The sequence below is a fragment of the Dendrobates tinctorius genome, unplaced genomic scaffold (genome assembly GCF_039654945.1).
Source record: "Dendrobates tinctorius isolate UK_male_01 unplaced genomic scaffold, ASM3965494v1 ptg000258l, whole genome shotgun sequence".
In the NCBI taxonomy this organism is placed as follows: domain Eukaryota; kingdom Metazoa; phylum Chordata; class Amphibia; order Anura; family Dendrobatidae; genus Dendrobates; species Dendrobates tinctorius.
The window spans coordinates 2,400,824-2,420,608 of NW_027361925.1; the positions used below are offsets into that span (position 1 = coordinate 2,400,824).

Genomic DNA, 19,785 nt, shown 5'->3' on the forward strand with positions numbered 1-19,785 from the left:
GTGATACCTCAGCGCCGGGTGATACCTCAGCGTCGGGTGATACCTCAGCGCCGGGTGATACCTCAGCGTCGGGCGATACCTCAGCGCCGGGCAATACCTCAGCGCCGGGCGATACCTCAGCGCCGGGCGATTCCTCAGCGCCGGGCGATACCTCAGTGCCGGGCAATTCCTCAGCGCCTGTTGATACCTCAGCGCCGGGTGATACCTCAGCGTCGGGTGATACCTCAGCGGTGGGTGATACCTCAGCGCCGGGTGATACCTCAGCGTCGGGTGATACCTCAGTGGCGGGTGATACCTCAGCGCCGGGTGATACCTCAGCGTCGGGTGATACCTCAGTGGCGGGTGATACCTCAGCGCCGTGTGATACCTCAGCGCCGGGTGATACCTCAGCGTCGGGTGATACCTCAGTGGCGGGTGATACCTCAGTGGCGGGTGATACCTCAGCGGCGGGTGATACCTCAGAGGCGGGTGATACCTCAGCGGCGGGTGATACCTCAGCGGCGGGCGATACCTCAGCGGCGGGTGATACCTCAGCGGCGGGTGATACCTCAGCGGCGGGTGATACCTGGAAGGATGTTACTAGGGTCTCCATCTCCATACTAGGGGATGTATGAGGGGAGGAGAGAGGAAGAGGGGAAGAGTATACAGGGAGGAAGGAGCCAGTGCGGCTCGGACTGCTCACATCAGCATCACTGGGCACATCCCTGCGGCAGGAGGAAGCCGGGAGAGGGGAGAAGAGGCAGGAGGGCACCAATGGCGGAGACAAGGACGGTGATGTGACAAGCACAGTGCTGTGAGGGCAGGGGCACCGGGGACGCGCTGTTGCCTGCTGGGCACACTGAGGTAGCGGCACCAGGTACACAGGGCAGAGAGCGGGGAGGAGGCGGCACACGTCGGTGACATAGCGGTATCAGACACACGGGGCGGTGTGAATGGACCGCTGCTCTCTGTGCAGCGAGGCCGGAGCAGGGTGAGGGCAGCTCCGGGAGGCCGGGCGACAGACAGCGGCTGTGAGACAGAGGGCAGGACAGTGACCGAGAAGCCAGACATAAGGATGAATAAGGACTGAGACCAGACAGGACATCATGGGCGAGAGGGAGCGGGCGAGAGGCAGGTAAAGGACGTGACCCAGAAGACGGGGAGAAGAGACGGGAGATGTGCAGCCGCAGCGCGGAGGTGATGTCAGCAGGGAGAGCGGCGGAGTGAGGACAGAGGACCAGACCTGCCGCAGAATGATGGGGAACTCACCGCAAAAACACCGGAGCAAGAAGCCGCAGCAGCCGGCAACAGGTACCCGTCCTCCATAATGCGCACTGCCAGGAGGGGGTTAATAGTGGGGATCCGAGTGTGAACACTGCCATACGTGTGACATGCCGCGTGTCTCCTCCACATCCCCTGATACTGTGCCGGTGGTGGCTGCCATCTGTGGGGCCGTCCAGCTCCCAATACAGACACTTCTGGATGCGGCGACTCATACATTGTCCTCAGTGCTGATGATTGTCGAGTCCAGCAGAGGAATAACGGGAGACGGTGCAGGGAGGTGACCGCAATCCCATCTGGGGCAGGAAGGCATCCTACACATGCTACAATGTATCTGGAGCTGGTGGGAAGAAAAAACAAAGGCAAACAGCAGCACAAAAACAGATTGCTGTGTGCAAAAGCTTCCCAGGGTAATGTACCACAGCTTGTAATAAAGCCAAACAACTGAAGGCAGCAGCCAGTAGCTAAGAGTCACCTGCACTTCAACTGGGGTGCTGCCTGCAATTGTTTAGATTTATTTTTGTAATTAGGCCTCTTTCACATTACAGTATTTTTCTTTCAGTCACAATCCGTCAAAGTGTTGAAAAAGCGGATCCTGTGCAGATGGTAAAAAACTGATGCAGCAGATCCGTTTTCTTGACGGATCCGTCGAAGCTGGACCTGTAGGGGTTTTAAAGGAACAGAATTCTGGAGGGGAGAGAGAGAGCGAGTGAACGGATCCTGCGCCCATAGTCTTCCATTCTTTGTAACATTTTTTTTTTTGTCTGAATTGAAAAGACGGATCCTACGCCGTCGGTCGTTGGCTAGAATGGAAGCCTATGGGCGCAAGATCCGTCTTTTCAACACAAACAAGAAAACGTTACAAAGTCTGTCTACTCCATACGACGGACGCAGAAATTCCGACGGATCCGTCAAATGACGGATGAAATGGACGGCCATCCGTCGCAATCCGTCTCTAATGCAAGTTTATGAGAAAAAAACGGATTCCACTAAAAAAACCGCAGGATCGTTTTTTTTCTAAAAAGGGCAGATTTCGACTGACGTCAAAAGACTGAAGTGTGAAAGAGGCCTTAGTGGTAGAGATGATCGTGTATCTGTAATTAGTGGTAGAGACGATCGTGTATCTGTAATTAGTGGTAGAGACGATCGTGTATCTGTAATTAGTGGTAGAGAAGATCATGTATCTGTAATTAGTGGTAGAGATGATCGTGTATCTGTAATTAGTGGTAGAGACGATCGTGTATCTGTAATTAGTGGTAGAGACGATCGTGTATCTGTAATTAGTGGTAGAGATGATCGTGTATCTGTAATTAGTGGTAGAGACGATCGTGTATCTGTAATTAGTGGTAGAGACGATTGTGTATCTGTAATTAGTGGTAGAGATGATCGTGTATCTGTAATTAGTGGTAGAGACGATCGTGTATCTGTAATTAGTGGTAGAGACGATCGTGTATCTGTAATTAGTGGTAGAGACGATCGTGTATCTGTAATTAGTGGTAGAGACGATCGTGTATCTGTAATTAGTGGTAGAGACGATCGTGTATCTGTAATTAGTGGTAGAGACGATCGTGTATCTGTAATTAGTGGTAGAGACGATCGTGTATCTGTAATTAGTGGTAGAGACGATCGTGTATCTGTAATTAGTGGTAGAGATGATCGTGTATCTGTAATTAGTGGTAGAGACGATCGTGTATCTGTAATTAGTGGTAGAGATGATCGTGTATCTGTAATTAGTGGTAGAGACGATCGTGTATCTGTAATTAGTGGTAGAGATGATCGTGTATCTGTAATTAGTGGTAGACATGATCGTGTATCTGTAATTAGTGGTAGAGATGATCGTGTATCTGTAATTAGTGGTAGAGACGATCGTGTATCTGTAATTAGTGGTAGAGATGATCGTGTATCTGTAATTAGTGGTAGAGATGATCCTGTATCTGTAATTAGTGGTAGAGATGATCGTGTATCTGTAATTAGTGGTAGAGACGATCGTGTATCTGTAATTAGTGGTAGAGATGATCGTGTATCTGTAATTAGTGGTAGAGATGATCCTGTATCTGTAATTAGTGGTAGAGATGATCGTGTATCTGTAATTAGTGGTAGAGACGATCGTGTATCTGTAATTAGTGGTAGAGACGATCGTGTATCTGTAATTAGTGGTAGAGATGATCGTGTATCTGTAATTAGTGGTAGAGAAGATCGTGTATCTGTAATTAGTGGTAGAGACGATCGTGTATCTGTAATTAGTGGTAGAGACGATCGTGTATCTGTAATTTGTGGTAGAGACGATCGTGTATCTGTAATTAGTGGTAGAGATGATCGTGTATCTGCAATTAGTGGTAGAGATGATCGTGTATCTGTAATTAGTGGTAGAGAAGATCGTGTATCTGTAATTAGTGGTAGAGACGATCGTGTATCTGTAATTAGTGGTAGAGACGATCGTGTATCTGTAATTTGTGGTAGAGACGATCGTGTATCTGTAATTTGTGGTAGAGACGATCGTGTATCTGTAATTAGTGGTAGAGATGATCGTGTATCTGTAATTAGTGGTAGAGACGATCCTGTATCTGTAATTAGTGGTAGAGACGATCGTGTATCTGTAATTAGTGGTAGAGATGATCCTGTATCTGTAATTAGTGGTAGAGATGATCGTGTATCTGTAATTAGTGGTAGAGAAGATCGTGTATCTGTAATTAGTGGTAGAGACGATCGTGTATCTGTAATTAGTGGTAGAGACGATCGTGTATCTGTAATTAGTGGTAGAGATGATCGTGTATCTGTAATTAGTGGTAGAGAAGATCGTGTATCTGTAATTAGTGGTAGAGACGATCGTGTATCTGTAATTAATGGTAGAGACGATCGTGTATCTGTAATTAGTGGTAGAGACGATCGTGAATCTGTAATTAGTGGTAGAGACGATCGTGTATCTGTAATTAGTGGTAGAGACGATCGTGTATCTGTAATTAGTGGTAGAGATGATCGTGTATCTGTAATTAGTGGTAGAGAAGATCGTGTATCTGTAATTAGTGGTAGAGACGATCGTGTATCTGTAATTAATGGTAGAGACGATCGTGTATCTGTAATTAGTGGTAGAGACGATCGTGTATCTGTAATTAGTGGTAGAGATGATCGTGTATCTGTAATTAGTGGTAGAGAAGATCGTGTATCTGTAATTAGTGGTAGAGACGATCGTGTATCTGTAATTAATGGTAGAGACGATCGTGTATCTGTAATTAGTGGTAGAGATGATCGTGTATCTGTAATTAGTGGTAGAGATGATCGTGTATCTGTAATTAGTGGTAGAGAAGATCGTGTATCTGTAATTAGTGGTAGAGACGATCGTGTATCTGTAATTAGTGGTAGAGACGATCGTGTATCTGTAATTTGTGGTAGAGACGATCGTGTATTTGTAATTAGTGGTAGAGACGATCGTGTATCTGTAATTAGTGGTAGAGATGATCCTGTATCTGTAATTAGTGGTAGAGATGATCCTGTATCTGTAATTAGTGGTAGAGATGATCGTGTATCTGTAATTAGTGGTAGAGATGATCGTGTATCTGTAATTAGTGGTAGAGAAGATCGTGTATCTGTAATTAGTGGTAGAGACGATCCTGTATCTGTAATTAGTGGTAGAGACGATCATGTATCTGTAATTAGTGGTAAAGACGATCGTGTATCTGTAATTAGTGGTAGAGACGATCGTGTATCTGTAATTAGTGGTAGAGACGATCGTGTATCTGTAATTAGTGGTAGAGAGGATCGTGTATTTGTAATTAGTGGTAGAGAAGATCGTGTATCTGTAATTAGTGGTAGAGACGATCGTGTATCTGTAATTTGTGGTAGAGACGATCGTGTATCTGTAATTAGTGGTAGAGATGATCGTGTATCTGTAATTAGTGGTAGAGATGATCGTGTATCTGTACTTAGTGGTAGAGATGATCGTGTATCTGTAATTAGTGGTAGAGATGATCCTGTATCTGTAATTAGTGGAAGAGATGATCGTGTATCTGTAATTAGTGGAAGAGATGATCGTGTATCTGAAATTAGTGGTAGAGATGATCGTGTATCTGTAAATAGTGGTAGAGAAGATCGTGTATCTGTAATAAGTGGTAGAGATGATCGTGTATCTGTAATTAGTGGAAGAGATGATCGTGTATCTGTAATTAGTGGAAGAGACGATCGTGTATCTGAAATTAGTGGTAGAGACGATCGTGTATCTGTAATTAGTGGTAGAGACGATCGTGTATCTGTAATTAGTGGTAGAGACGATCGTGTATCTGTAATTAGTGGTAGAGACGATCGTGTATCTGTAATTAGTGGTAGAGAAGATCGTGTATCTGTAATTAGTGGTAGAGACGATCGTGTATCTGTAATTAGTGGTAGAGAAGATCGTGTATCTGTAATTAGTGGTAGAGACGATCGTGTATCTGTAATTAGTGGTAGAGACGATCGTGTATCTGTAATTAGTGGTAAAGACGATCGTGTATCTGTAATTAGTGGTAGAGATGATCGTGTATCTGTAATTAGTGGTAGAGATGATCGTGTATCTGTAATTAGTGGTAGAGATGATCGTGTATCTGTAATTAGTGGTAGAGAAGATCGTGTATCTGTAATAAGTGGTAGAGATGATCGTGTATCTGTAATTAGTGGTAGAGATGATCATGTATCTGTAATTAGTGGAAGAGATGATCGTGTATCTGTAATTAGTGGAAGAGATGATCGTGTATCTGTAATTAGTGGTAGAGACAATCGTGTATCTGTAATTAGTGGAAGAGACGATCGTGTATCTGTTATTAGTGGAAGAGATGATCGTGTATCTGAAATTAGTGGTAGAGATGATAGTGTATCTGTAATTAGTGGTAGAGATGATCGTGTATCTGTAATTAGTGGTAGAGACGATCGTGTATCTGTAATTAGTGGTAGAGATTATCCTGTATCTGTAATTAGTGGTAGAGATGATCGTGTATCTGTAATTAGTGGTAGAGAAGATCGTGTATCTGTAATAAGTGGTAGAGATGATCCTGTATCTGTAATTAGTGGTAGAGATGATCATGTATCTGTAATTAGTGGAAGAGATGATCGTGTATCTGTAATTAGTGGAAGAGATGATCGTGTATCTGTAATTAGTGGTAGAGACGATCGTGTATCTGTAATTAGTGGAAGAGACGATCGTGTATCTGTAATTAGTGGAAGAGATGATCGTGTATCTGAAATTAGTGGTAGAGATGATAGTGTATCTGCAATTAGTGGTAGAGATGATCGTGTATCTGTAATTAGTGGTAGAGACGATCGTGTATCTGTAATTAGTGGAAGAGATGATCGTGTATCTGTAATTAGTGGAAGAGACGATCGTGTATCTGAAATTAGTGGTAGAGACGATCGTGTATCTGTAATTAGTGGTAGAGACGATCGTGTATCTGTAATTAGTGGTAGAGACGATCGTGTATCTGTAATTAGTGGTAGAGACGATCGTGTATCTGTAATTAGTGGTAGAGAAGATCGTATATCTGTAATTAGTGGTAGAGACGATCGTGTATCTGTAATTAGTGGTAGAGAAGATCGTGTATCTGTAATTAGTGGTAGAGACGATCGTGTATCTGTAATTAGTGGTAGAGACGATCGTGTATCTGTAATTAGTGGTAAAGACGATCGTGTATCTGTAATTAGTGGTAGGGAAGATCGTGTATCTGTAATTAGTGGTAGAGATGATCGTGTATCTGTAATTAGTGGTAGAGATGATCGTGTATCTGTACTTAGTGGTAGAGATGATCGTGTATCTGTAATTAGTGGTAGAGATGATCGTGTATCTGTAATTAGTGGTAGAGATGATCGTGTATCTGTAATTAGTGGTAGAGAAGATCGTGTATCTGTAATAAGTGGTAGAGATGATCGTGTATCTGTAATTAGTGGTAGAGATGATCGTGTATCTGTAATTAGTGGAAGAGATGATCGTGTATCTGTAATTAGTGGAAGAGATGATCGTGTATCTGTAATTAGTGGTAGAGACGATCGTGTATCTGTAATTAGTGGAAGAGACGATCGTGTATCTGTAATTAGTGGTAGAGATGATCGTGTATCTGTAATTAGTGGTAGAGACGATCGTGTATCTGTAATTAGTGGTAGAGATTATCCTGTATCTGTAATTAGTGGTAGAGATGATCGTGTATCTGTAATTAGTGGTAGAGAAGATCGTGTATCTGTAATAAGTGGTAGAGATGATCCTGTATCTGTAATTAGTGGTAGAGATGATCATGTATCTGTAATTAGTGGAAGAGATGATCGTGTATCTGTAATTAGTGGAAGAGATGATCGTGTATCTGTAATTAGTGGTAGAGACGATCGTGTATCTGTAATTAGTGGAAGAGACGATCGTGTATCTGTAATTAGTGGAAGAGATGATCGTGTATCTGAAATTAGTGGTAGAGATGATAGTGTATCTGTAATTAGTGGTAGAGATGATCGTGTATCTGTAATTAGTGGTAGAGACGATCGTGTATCTGTAATTAGTGGTAGAGATTATCCTGTATCTGTAATTAGTGGTAGAGATGATCGTGTATCTGTAATTTGTGGTAGAGATGATCGTGTATCTGTAATTAGTGGAAGAGACGATCGTGTATCTGTAATTAGTGGAAGAGATGATCGTGTATCTGTAATTAGTGGTAGAGACGATCGTGTATCTGTAATTAGTGGAAGAGACGATCGTGTATCTGTAATTAGTGGAAGAGACGATCGTGTATCTGTAATTAGTGGTAGAGACGATCGTGTATCTGTAATTAGTGGAAGAGACGATCGTGTATCTGTAATTAGTGGAAGAGACGATCGTGTATCTGTAATTAGTGGAAGAGACGATCGTGTAACTGTAATTAGTGGAAGAGATGATCGTGTATCTGTAATTAGTGGTAGAGACGATCGTGTATCTGTAATTAGTGGTAGAGATGATCGTGTATCTGTAATTAGTGGAAGAGATGATCGTGTATCTGAAATTAGTGGTAGAGATGATCGTGTATCTGTAATTAGTGGTAGAGATGATCGTGTATCTGTAATTAGTGGTAGAGACGATCGTGTATCTGTAATTAGTGGTAGAGATTATCCTGTATCTGTAATTAGTGGTAGAGATGATCGTGTATCTGTAATTTGTGGTAGAGATGATCGTGTATCTGTAATTAGTGGAAGAGACGATCGTGTATCTGTAATTAGTGGAAGAGACGATCGTGTATCTGTAATTAGTGGTAGAGACGATCGTGTATCTGTAATTAGTGGTAGAGACGATCGTGTATCTGTAATTAGTGGAAGAGACGATCGTGTATCTGTAATTAGTGGAAGAGACGATCGTGTATCTGTAATTAGTGGAAGAGACGATCGTGTAACTGTAATTAGTGGAAGAGATGATCGTGTATCTGTAATTAGTGGTAGAGACGATCGTGTATCTGTAATTAGTGGTAGAGATGATCGTGTATCTGTAATTAGTGGAAGAGATGATCGTGTATCTGAAATTAGTGGTAGAGATGATCGTGTATCTGTAATTAGTGGTAGAGACGATCGTGTATCTGTAATTAGTGGTAGAGATTATCCTGTATCTGTAATTAGTGGTAGAGATTATCCTGTATCTGTAATTAGTGGTAGAGATGATCGTGTATCTGTAATTTGTGGTAGAGAACTCTGTATTAGCAATTATTAAGACTTACAAGAACTAATAATTTCATCTGTGTTCACAACAGTGAAATCTCCCATTTTGCGTTTTTTGTGGTGGAAAGGGTGTCATGTCCAAAACATGGCGATAATTGAAAGAGAGAACTTGCTCTCAGAGAAGTTTTCTGGATGTCAGGGGTGGACACTGACAGCTTGGGGCCCCTGTGCAAGAAATTTGTCTGGGTCCAGCTCCTTCATAGTGACAAAGCTACATCTATCCATCTATCTATCTATCTATCTATCTATCTATCTATCTATCTATCTATAGTAGGGATTCGACTCGCTCAGGTGCAGCGGGAGACAGTCAAGAGGCAGATTCCTTTAAAGTTCATGCGGTTTATTACATCATAAACCCATCCAGCAGCAATTAACAAAGAAAATAGCCTTCAGCTCAAAAGGAAAACATAAATATTCGCTTCTTCAGGCTCATTCCTGGAGCCTCAGCGCACACACACACAGGAGGCTTGTCCCTCCTCACATACAACTGCCTGGTTCAGGAGCAGGCCACATTATAAGGGTGTAGCCACACCCACGAACCCAGCAGCTGACTGGTCACGTGACTGTGACCTCACCACAGGTCCTTGCAAAACAGTAATAAAGCAACATTTATTATGCCTTACATTATGGAGACAAGCCATCTATGAGACACATATCTCCCATCGATTATACAACCCTTAGCCACGCCACAATATATATATATATATATATGTATTTTTAAATAAATATATATAGCTTCAAACACATACATGCATATATATTACATAGTCTCATTTATTATGTATTTTACCGTCCCTTATTATACAGTGCCCTCTGTTGTTATGTACAGCACTGTCCCTTACATATTGGATTATATAGAGCCCTGTTTTTTATTACATGCTGTCCTGTCTTGTTAGCTGTATAATGCAATGATGGCTGATGGAGCATGGGAAAGCTTCTTTTCTAATGGAGTAGCTCATGGACTGGTAGTCTGATCACCAGCTCCTCGATCAGCAGTCATTTTATATCTAACAAGAGAGGGGACTATGTAATAAAAGACGGCGCTGTGAATAACAAAAAGCAAGAATCCACTATGTAAGAGACAGCACTGTACATAACAGCAGAGGGAGCTATATAATAAGGGACGGCATCATATATAACTAGAAAAGACGGTACGTAATAAGGGACAGTGTTTTACATAACAAAAGAGGAAATATGTAACTAAGGATGGTGTTATACATAATAAGTAAGTGCACTATATATTAAGGGACTGTTAGACATTAATGAGTACACTATATACTAAGGGACTGTGCTATACATAAAAAGTGACTACACTACATACTGAGGGATGGCACTGTACATAATAGGCGAGTACACTATATACTAAGGGACTGTGCAATGTATAAGAAGTGAGTACACTTTATACCAAGGGACTGTGTTAGACATAATAAGCGATAATAATGTCTTCCTCGATCTCCCCCTGTTCCTAAATCCATTATAAATCCCCCTTCCTCCCATTCCAATCCCCCACTCCCCTCATTGTCTTCCTCCCCCTGCATCCCATTATTATCCTCTCCCCCACCCACATCATTGCTTTCTCCCCCACCTCCCCATTATTGCCCATTCCACCACCTCCATCATTGCCTTCTCCCCTACCACCCCATCATTGCCCATTCCACCGCCTCCATCATTTCCTCCTCCCCCACCACCACCATTATTGCCCTTTCCACCATCATTGTCCTTTCCACTACCACCATCATTGCCTTTCCCCCCACCACCCCCATCATTGCCCAATCCACTACCTCCATCATTTCCTTCCTCCTCCCCACCACCCCCATTATTGACCTTTCCACCACGACCATCATTGCCTTTTCCCCACCACCATCATTGCTTTCTCTCCCACCACCTCCATCATTGCTTTACTTTCTCCCCCACCACCCCATCATTTAACTTTCCACCACCTCCATCATTTCCTCCTCCCCCACCACCCCATCATTGTCCTTTCCACTGCCACTATCATTGTCTTCTCCCCCACCACCCCATTTATTGCCCATTCCACCACCTCCATCATTTCCTCCTCCCCCACCACCCCCATTATTGCCCTTTCCACCACCCCCATCATTGTCTTTCCCACCACCTCCATCATTGCTTTTCCCCCCATCACCCCATCATTGCCCTCTCTTCCACCTACACACACAGACAAACACAGCACCATTAATCTCTCTGCACGTTCCCCCGCAGCGCTACACACGCATGCATACACACCACACCACCACCACTCATCTGTACACACGCACGCACACTCACGGCACCTCTCACCTCTCCGCACGGTGTCCTGCAGCCGCAGCATCACCGTTGCCGGCAGCTTCCTCTCACTGGCACAGCCGCGGTGCTGAGTGATGATGTCATCCAGCCGCGCTACTGACTACTGCACTGTGAGACAGGATGCACGGGCAGGGAGCAGGACGGAGCACTGCAGCTCCGCTGCCATTTCCTCTTGCAGGCAGCGGAGCTGCAGGGATCTCTCCCTGCCAGCTGCACATGAGGACAATCTGGCCTCGTGGCCGGATAAAAAGGCCAGATTGCCCTCATTATTAGCTGCCCTGCAGGGGACCTCCTCCACCTCTGGGCCCCGGTGCGCCGCATCAATTGAACATGCGGTATGTCCTCCCCTGCTGGATGTTACATCTGAATACTAAGTTTCCTAACAGAAAGAACTACAGAAACAACTTATATGTAGTAAAAGAGTTTTTCTGGTTGACCGTCACTGCTGTCCGTATGTTTCAGTCTCACCTGGTTACAATTATAATTAATCACTTAGTTTCCAGGATTGGTCAATGTTCCCTATATAAGTCCATGTTTATTTTCTGTTCACTATCCTATGACTAAGGGCATTTTTCTGTGCCAGAAATGCATCAGGTTTCTTTTATTTTTTTTTTATTTGAATTAATAAACGTTACCATTTCATCAGGATGGAAGTGCCGCGGTAATCCTTCTCTCTTTTCTCCAAAAAACTAATAACGTTTCCTTCATTAAAGAACTACAATGTATCCCTAATAACCAGACGCTGCACAATTGGACAATTCCCATCGGACACAGGAGATCACTAATGCTGCAGTTTTCTTCACGCTGAAAGAGAGAAAACTTCATCTAAGCAGCCGATTGAATAACATTGGTCCGTGCGCTGTCGGTTTTATTTCACAGTCCGAAAATACTCTGATAACACCTGAGCATGCTCAGTAAGAATGTTATCCAAGCACACCCAAGATACTCTGATAACACCTGAGCATGCTCAGGAAGCACGTTATCCAAGCACACCCAAAATACTTAGATAACACCCAAACATGCTCAGGAAGCACGTTATCCGAGAACGCCCAAGATACTCTAATAACACCCGAGCATGCTCAGGAAGCACGTTATCTGAGGATGCCCAAGAAACTTAGATGTTATCCAAGCACGCCCAAGATATTCTGATAACACCCGAGCATGCTCAGGAAGCACGTTATCCGAGAACGCCCAAGATACTCTAATAACACCCGAGCATGCTCAGGAAGCACGTTATCCAAGCATGCCAAAAATACTCTGATAACAACCAAGCATGCTCAGGAAGCACGTTATCCGAGAACGCCCAAGATACTCTAATAACACCCGAGCATGCTCAGGAAGCACGTTATCCAAGCATGCCAAAAATACTCTGATAACAACCAAGCATGCTCAGGAAGCACGTTATATGAGGACGCCCAGGAAACTTAGATGTTATCCGAGCACGCCCAAGATATTCTGATATCACCTGAGCATGCACAGGAAGCACGTTATCCGAGAACGCCAAAGATACTCTAATAAAACTCAAGCATGCTCAGGAAGCACGTTATCCGAGCACTAACAAAATACTCAGATAACACCTGAGCATGCTCAGGAAGCATGCTATTTGAGCATGCCCAACATACTCTGATAACACCCGAGCATGCTCAGTAAGCACATTATCTCAGCACACCCAAGATACTCTTATAACACCTGAGCATGCTCAGGAACCACATTATCTGAGTACGCCCAACATACTCTTATAACACCTGAGCATGCTCAGGAACCACGTCATCTGAGCACGCACAAGATACTCTAATAACACCCAACCATGCTCAGGGTGCAGGTTATCCGAGCACGCCCAAGGTACTCAGATAACACCTGAGCATGCTCAAGAAGGACGTTATCTGAGGACGCCCGAGAAACTCAGATGTTATCCGAGCACGCCCAAGATATTCTGATAACACCCGAGCATGCTCAGGAAGCACATTATCTCAGCACACCCAAGATACTCTTATAACACCTGAGCATGCTCAGGAACCACATTATCTGAGTACGCCCAACATACTCTTATAACACCTGAGCATGCTCAGGAACCACGTCATCTGAGCACGCACAAGATACTCTAATAACACCCAACCATGCTCAGGGTGCAGGTTATCCGAGCACGCCCAAGGTACTCAGATAACACCTGAGCATGCTCAAGAAGGACGTTATCTGAGGACGCCCGAGAAACTCAGATGTTATCCGAGCACGCCCAAGATATTCTGATAACACCCGAGCATGCTCAGGAAGCACGTTGTCCGAGAACGCCCAATTACTCAGATAACACTCAGGAAGCAATTAATCGACCACAGTGCAGGATCACGTTGGAGCTCCTTACATCTCTGATTAGCCATTCCTTGCATCTAACCTGGTATCACATTCTAATCCAACAAATGGTCTAACCCTGAAATATCTGGGAATATGCATGTAGATTCTTGATTTGTTTAAACATTTGTTGAATTATGCTTTATGCACCTCAGGCAGCGCTTCAGAGGTGTACAGAGAGTGTATTATAATCAGTTGTCAGACATTCATAGAGGACTCCTCAGGGGCTGACATTTCTAGGCTACTGAACCAATGCAGGTTTACTTGTGACAAGAACAAAAACTTTGTTTCATGTTCTATTGCTTATGGAGAACATCTCAAACCCCCTGTAAAAACAAACAAAAATGATGAAACGCTATCAATCTGCAGGCAAACACCATGGTAAATATATGAGTAGTCCAACTGGAAGATCGGCTGCAGGGAGAAAAGAAGATATATTTCACATGCAGCTGATCACTGGTAGGCATCCGAGTGGCATTGGGACAGGGAGAAGTCTTCAGTCACTAAACAGTGAGAGTGCTGAAATCTCTCCAGATCTGTGACTGATGTTCTGCTGATCACACAGGCTACCGAGCACACAGGCTGCCAAGCACTCACGCTGCCGAGCACACACGCTCCCTAGCACACACGCTCCCAAGCACACATGCTGCCAATGTTATTCAATGGTGCAGTGCAGATGAATGATGTTCTGCTGATCACACAGGCTGCTGAGCACACACGCTGCCGAGGACACAGGCTGTCGAGTACACAGGCTACCGAGTACACAGGCTACCGAGTACACAGGCTGTCGAGTACACAGGCTACTGAGTACACAGGTTGCCGAGCACACAGGCTGTCGAGTACACAGGCTGCCAAGCAAACACGCTGCCGAGCACACACGCTGCCGAGCACACACACTGCCAAACACACACACTGCCGAGCACACAGGCTGTCGAGTACACAGGCTACTGAGTACACAGGTTGCCGAGCACACAGGCTGTCAAGTACACACACTGCCGAGCACACAGGCTGCCGAGCACACACACTGCCGAGCACACACACTGCCGAGCCTGCACACAGGCTGCAGGCTCGGTCAATCAAGTCTATGAGTGTGCCAAAAAAATCGGATACCAAATGGAGCTACAATGTAGCATCTGGATACATTGTATTTCTGTAACATGTGAAACTATAAATGGTCTTGTACATTATTAATAATAGTTGCTGCCATAAAAAAAGCAGATTGTATACGGGCTGCATATGGATGACAAGTGAGAAAAAAAATATCCAGGTTTTCTGGGTGACACTCTAATGATTTTTCATACGCTTGTGTGAACTTGCCTTATGATAGGTCGTGTCTAACTGACATGTTGGGTTTCTATGAGGAGGTGAGGGAAAATCTGGATGAAGGTAATGCGGCTGATATGATTTATCTGGACTTTGCAAAGGCATTTGATACAGTTCCACATAACAGACTTATACTGAAGCAACAGAAGAAGGGCCTGGGGAAAATTATATGCAGATGGGTGAGGAATTGGGTAAATGGCAGGAAACAAAAAGTCGTCATAAATGGAACGTTCTCTAAATGGGATATAGTCAGCAGTGGGGACCACAGGGATCTGTACTGGGAACAAGGGGAACCACAGGGATCTGTACTGGGAGCAAGGGGGACCACAGAGATCTATACTGGGAGCAAGGGGGACCACAGGGATCTGTACTGGGAGCAGTGGGGGACTGCAGGGATCTGTACTGGGAGCAGTGGCAGCCGCAGGGATCTATACTGGGAGCAAGGGGGACCACAGGGATCTGTATTGGGAGTAGTGGGGACCGCAGGAATCTGTACTGGGAGCAGTGAGGACCACAGGGATTTGTACTGGGAATAGTGGGGGACCACAGGGATCTGTACTGGGAGCAGTGGAGACCGCAGGGATCTGTACTGGGAGCAGTGGGGACTGCAGCGATCTGTACTGGGAGCAGTGAGGACCACAGGGATCTGTACTACGAGCAGTGTGGACCGCAGGGATCTGTACTGGGAGCAGTGTGGACTGCAGGGATCTGTACTGGGAGCAGTGGGGACCGCAGGGATCTGTACTACGAGCAGTGGGGACTGCAGGGATTTGTACTACGAGCAGTGGGGACCGCAGGGATCTGTACTGGGAGCAGTGGGGATCGCAGGGATCTGCAGGGACCTGTAGTGGGAGCAGTGGGGACTGCAGAGATCTGTAGTGGGAGCAGTGGGGACCGCAGGGATCTGTACTGAGAGCAGTGGGAACCGCAGGGATATGTACTGGGAGCAAAGGGGACTGCAGGTATCTGTACTGGGAGTAGTGGGGACCACAGGGATCTGTACTGGGAGCAGTGGGGACCACAGGGATCTGTACTGGGAATAGTGGGGGACCACAGGGATCTGTACTGAGAGCAGTGGGGACTACAGAGATCTGTATTGGGAGTAGTGGGGACTGCAGTGATCTGTATTGGGAGCAGTGGGGAACGCAGGGATCTGTATTGGGAGCACGCAAGGATTTGTGCTGGGAGCAGTGGGAACCACAGGGATCTGTACTGGGAGCAGTGGGGATTACAGGGATCCTTACTGGGAGCAGTGTGGATCGCAGGGATCTGTATTGGGAGCAGTGTGGACTGCAGGGATCTGTACTGGGAGCAGTGTGGACCACAGGGATCTGTACTGGGATTAGTGGGGACTACAGGGATCTGTACTGGGAGCAGTGGGGACCGCCGGGATCTGTATTGGGAGCAGTGGGGACCGCAGAGATCTGTACTGGGAGCAGTGGGGATCGCAGGGATCTGCAGGGACCTGTTGTGGGAGCAGTGGGGACCGCAGAGATCTGTAGTGGGAACAGTGGGGACCGCAGGGATCTGTACTGAGAGCAGTGGGAACCGCAGGGATCTGTACTGGGAGCAGTGGGGACCACAGGGATCTGTACTGGGAGCAGTGGCAGCCACAGGGATCTGTACTGGGAGCAAGGGGGACCGCAGGGATCTGTACTGGTAGTAGTGGGGACCACAGGGATCTGTACTGGGAGCAGTGGGGACCACAGGGATCTGTACTGGGAGCAGTGAGGATAGCAGGAATCTGTACTGGGAGCAGTGAGGACCACAGGGATCTGTACTGGGAATAGTGGGGGACCACGGGGATCTGTACTGGGAGCAGTGGGGACCACAGGGATCTGTACTGGGAGCCGTGGGGACTGCAGTGATCTGTACTGGGAGCAGTGGGGACCGCAGGGATCTGTACTAGGAGCAGTGAGGACCACAGGGATCTGTACTACGAGCAGTGGGTACCGCAGGGATCTGTACTGGGAGCAGTGTGGACTGCAGGGATCTGTACTGGGAGCAGTGGGGACCGCAGGGATCTGTACTACGAGCAGTGGGGACCGCAGGGATCTGTACTTTGCGCAGTGGGGACCACAGGGATCTTTACTGGGAGCAGTGGGGACCACAGGGATCTGTACTGGGAGCAGTGGGGACTGCAGGGATCTGTACTGGGAGCAGTGGGGACCACAGGGACCTGTACTGGGAGCAGTGGGGACCGCAGGGATCTGCAGGGACCTGTAGTGAGAGCAGTGGGGACCGCAGAGATCTGTAGTGGGAGCAGTGGGGACTGCAGAGATCTGTATTGGGAGTAGTGGGGACTGCAGGGATCTGTATTGGGAGCAGTGGGGACCACAGGGATCTGTATTGGGAGCACACAGGGATCTGTGCTGGGAGCAGTGGGGACCACAGGGATCTGTACTGGGAGCAGTGGTGATTATAGGGATCTTTACTGGGAGCAGTGTGGACCGCAGGGATCTATACTGGGAGCATTGTGGACCGCAGGGATCTGTACTGGAAGCAGTGGGGATGTCAGGGATCTGTACTGGGATTAGTGGGGACCACAGGGATCTGTACTGGGAGCAGTGGGGACCGCAGGGATCTGTGCTGGGAGCAGTGGGGACCGCAGGGATCTGTACTGGGAGCAGTGGGGACCGCAGGGATCTGTACTGGGAGCAGTAGGGACTACAGGGATCTGTAGTGGGAGCAGTGGGGACCGCAGGGATCTGTATTGGGAGCAGTGTGGACCGCAGGGATCTGTGCTGGGAGCAGTGGGGACCGCAGGGATCTGTACTGGGAGCAGTGGGAGCCACAGGGATCTGTAGTGGGAGCAGTGGGGATTAAAGGGATCTGTAGTGGGAGCAGTGGGGACCACGGGGATCTGTACTGAGAGCAGTGGGGACCACAGGGATCTGTGCTAAGACCGATTCTCTTTGACCTCTTTATTAATAACCTTGAGGATGGGATTGAGAGTAAAGTGTCAGTCTTTGCTGATGACATCATACTAAGTAGGATACTAAAATCTGACCTTTACATTACAATTTTGGAAAACAATCTGAATAAGATGTCTGAATGGGCAAACACTTGGCAGATGAGAGTTAATGTAGATAAATGTAGAGTAATGCACCTAGGACGGAGTAATCCTATTGCTGCATATACAATAAATGGGACCATACTTGGGACTACAGAACAGGAGAAGGACGGGGTGCTCTGGTTACAAATAAGCTGAGCAGCAGCACTCAATGTCAAGCAGCAACCGCAAAAGCAAACCGGATCCCAGGGTGTACAGTCATGGCCAAAAGTTTAGAGAATGACACAAATATTAATTTTTACAAAGTCTACTGCTTCATTTTTTCTAATGGCAATTTGCATATACTCCAGAATGTTATAAAGAGTGATCAGCTTAACAGCAATTACTTGCAAAGTCAATATTTGCCTAGAAAATGAACTTTATCCCCCAAAACACATTTCAACATCATTGCAGCCCTGCCTTAAAATGACCAGCTAACATCGTTTCAGTGTTTGCTCCATTAACACAGGTGTGGGTGTTGATGAGGACAGGGCTGGAGATCAATCTGTCATGATTAAGTAAGAATGACACCACTGGACACTTTAAAAGGAGGCTGGTGCTTGGCATCATTGTTTCTCTTCTGTTAACCATGGTTATCTCTAAAGAAACACGTGCAGTCATCATTGCACTGCACAAAAATGGCCTAACAGGGAAGAGTATCGCAGCTAGAAAGATTGCACCTCAGTCAACAATCTATCGCATCATCAAGAACTTCAAGGAGAGAGGTGCCCTTGTTGGCAAAAAGGCTCCAGGGCGCCCAAGAAAGACCAGCAAGTGCCAGGACCGTCTCTTAAAAGTGTTTCAGCTGCGGGATCGGGCTACCAGCAGTGCAGAGTTTGCTCAGGAATGGCAGCAGGCACCTGCCCGCATCTGCACGCACTGTGAGGTGGAAACTCTTGGAGCAAGGCCTGGTCTCAAGGAGGGCAGCAAAGAAGCCACTTCTCTCCAGAAAAAACATCATGGACAGACTGATATTCTGCAAGAGGTACAGGGAGTGGACTGCTGAGGACTTGGGTAAAGTCGTTTTCTCTGATGAATCCCCTTTTCGATTGTTTGGGACATCTGGAAAACGGCTTATTCGGAGAAGACCAGGTGAGCGCTACCACCAGTCTTGTCTCATGTCAACTGTCAAGCATCCTGAAACCATTCATGTGTGGGGTTGCTTCTCAGCCAAGGGAATGGGCTCTCTCTCAGTCTTGCCTAAAAACACAGCCATGAATAAAGAATGGTACCAGAATGTCCTCCAAGAGCAACTTCACCCAACCGTCCAAGAGCAGTTTGGCGATCAACAATGCCTTTTTCAACATTATGGAGCACCTTGCCATAAAGCAAAGGTGATAACTAAATGGCTCAGGGAACAAAACATAGAGATTTTGGGACCATGGCCTGGAAACTCCCCAGATCTTAATCCCATTGAGAACTTGTGGTCAATCATCAAGAGACGGGTGGACAAACAAAAACCTTCAAATTCAGACAAAATAAAAGCATTGATTTTGCAAGAATGGACTGCTATCAGTCAGGATTTGATCCAGAAGTTGATTGAGAGCATGCCAGGGAGAATTGCTGAGGTCCTGAAGAAGAAGGGTCAACACTGCAAATATTGACTTGCTGCATTAACTCATTCTAACTGTCATTATAACCTTTTGTTACTCATAATATGATTGCAATTATATTTCTGTATGTGATAAAAACATCTGACAAACACACATAAAAACCAGAGGCCAGCAGATCATGTGAAAATATAATATTTGTGTCATTCTCAAAACTTTTGGCCATGACTGTATAAAAAGAGAGAGAAATTCCCGCGATCCTAACGT

The 19,785-nt window shown here is 45.9% G+C and overlaps 1 protein-coding gene across 1 annotated transcript in view; it reads left to right on the plus strand.

Annotated features, from left to right (window-relative positions):
- Positions 1–623: 623 nt before the first annotated feature.
- The window catches only part of NHSL2 (NHS like 2), a 236,978-nt gene continuing 217,816 nt past the window's right edge, over positions 624–19,785 (plus strand). Inside the window, exon 1 of the mRNA XM_073558774.1 lies at positions 624–1,290. Within this exon, the coding sequence (XP_073414875.1) occupies positions 1,233–1,290 (58 nt within the window). The 5' untranslated portion in view covers positions 624–1,232. The remainder of the gene's footprint in view (positions 1,291–19,785) is intronic.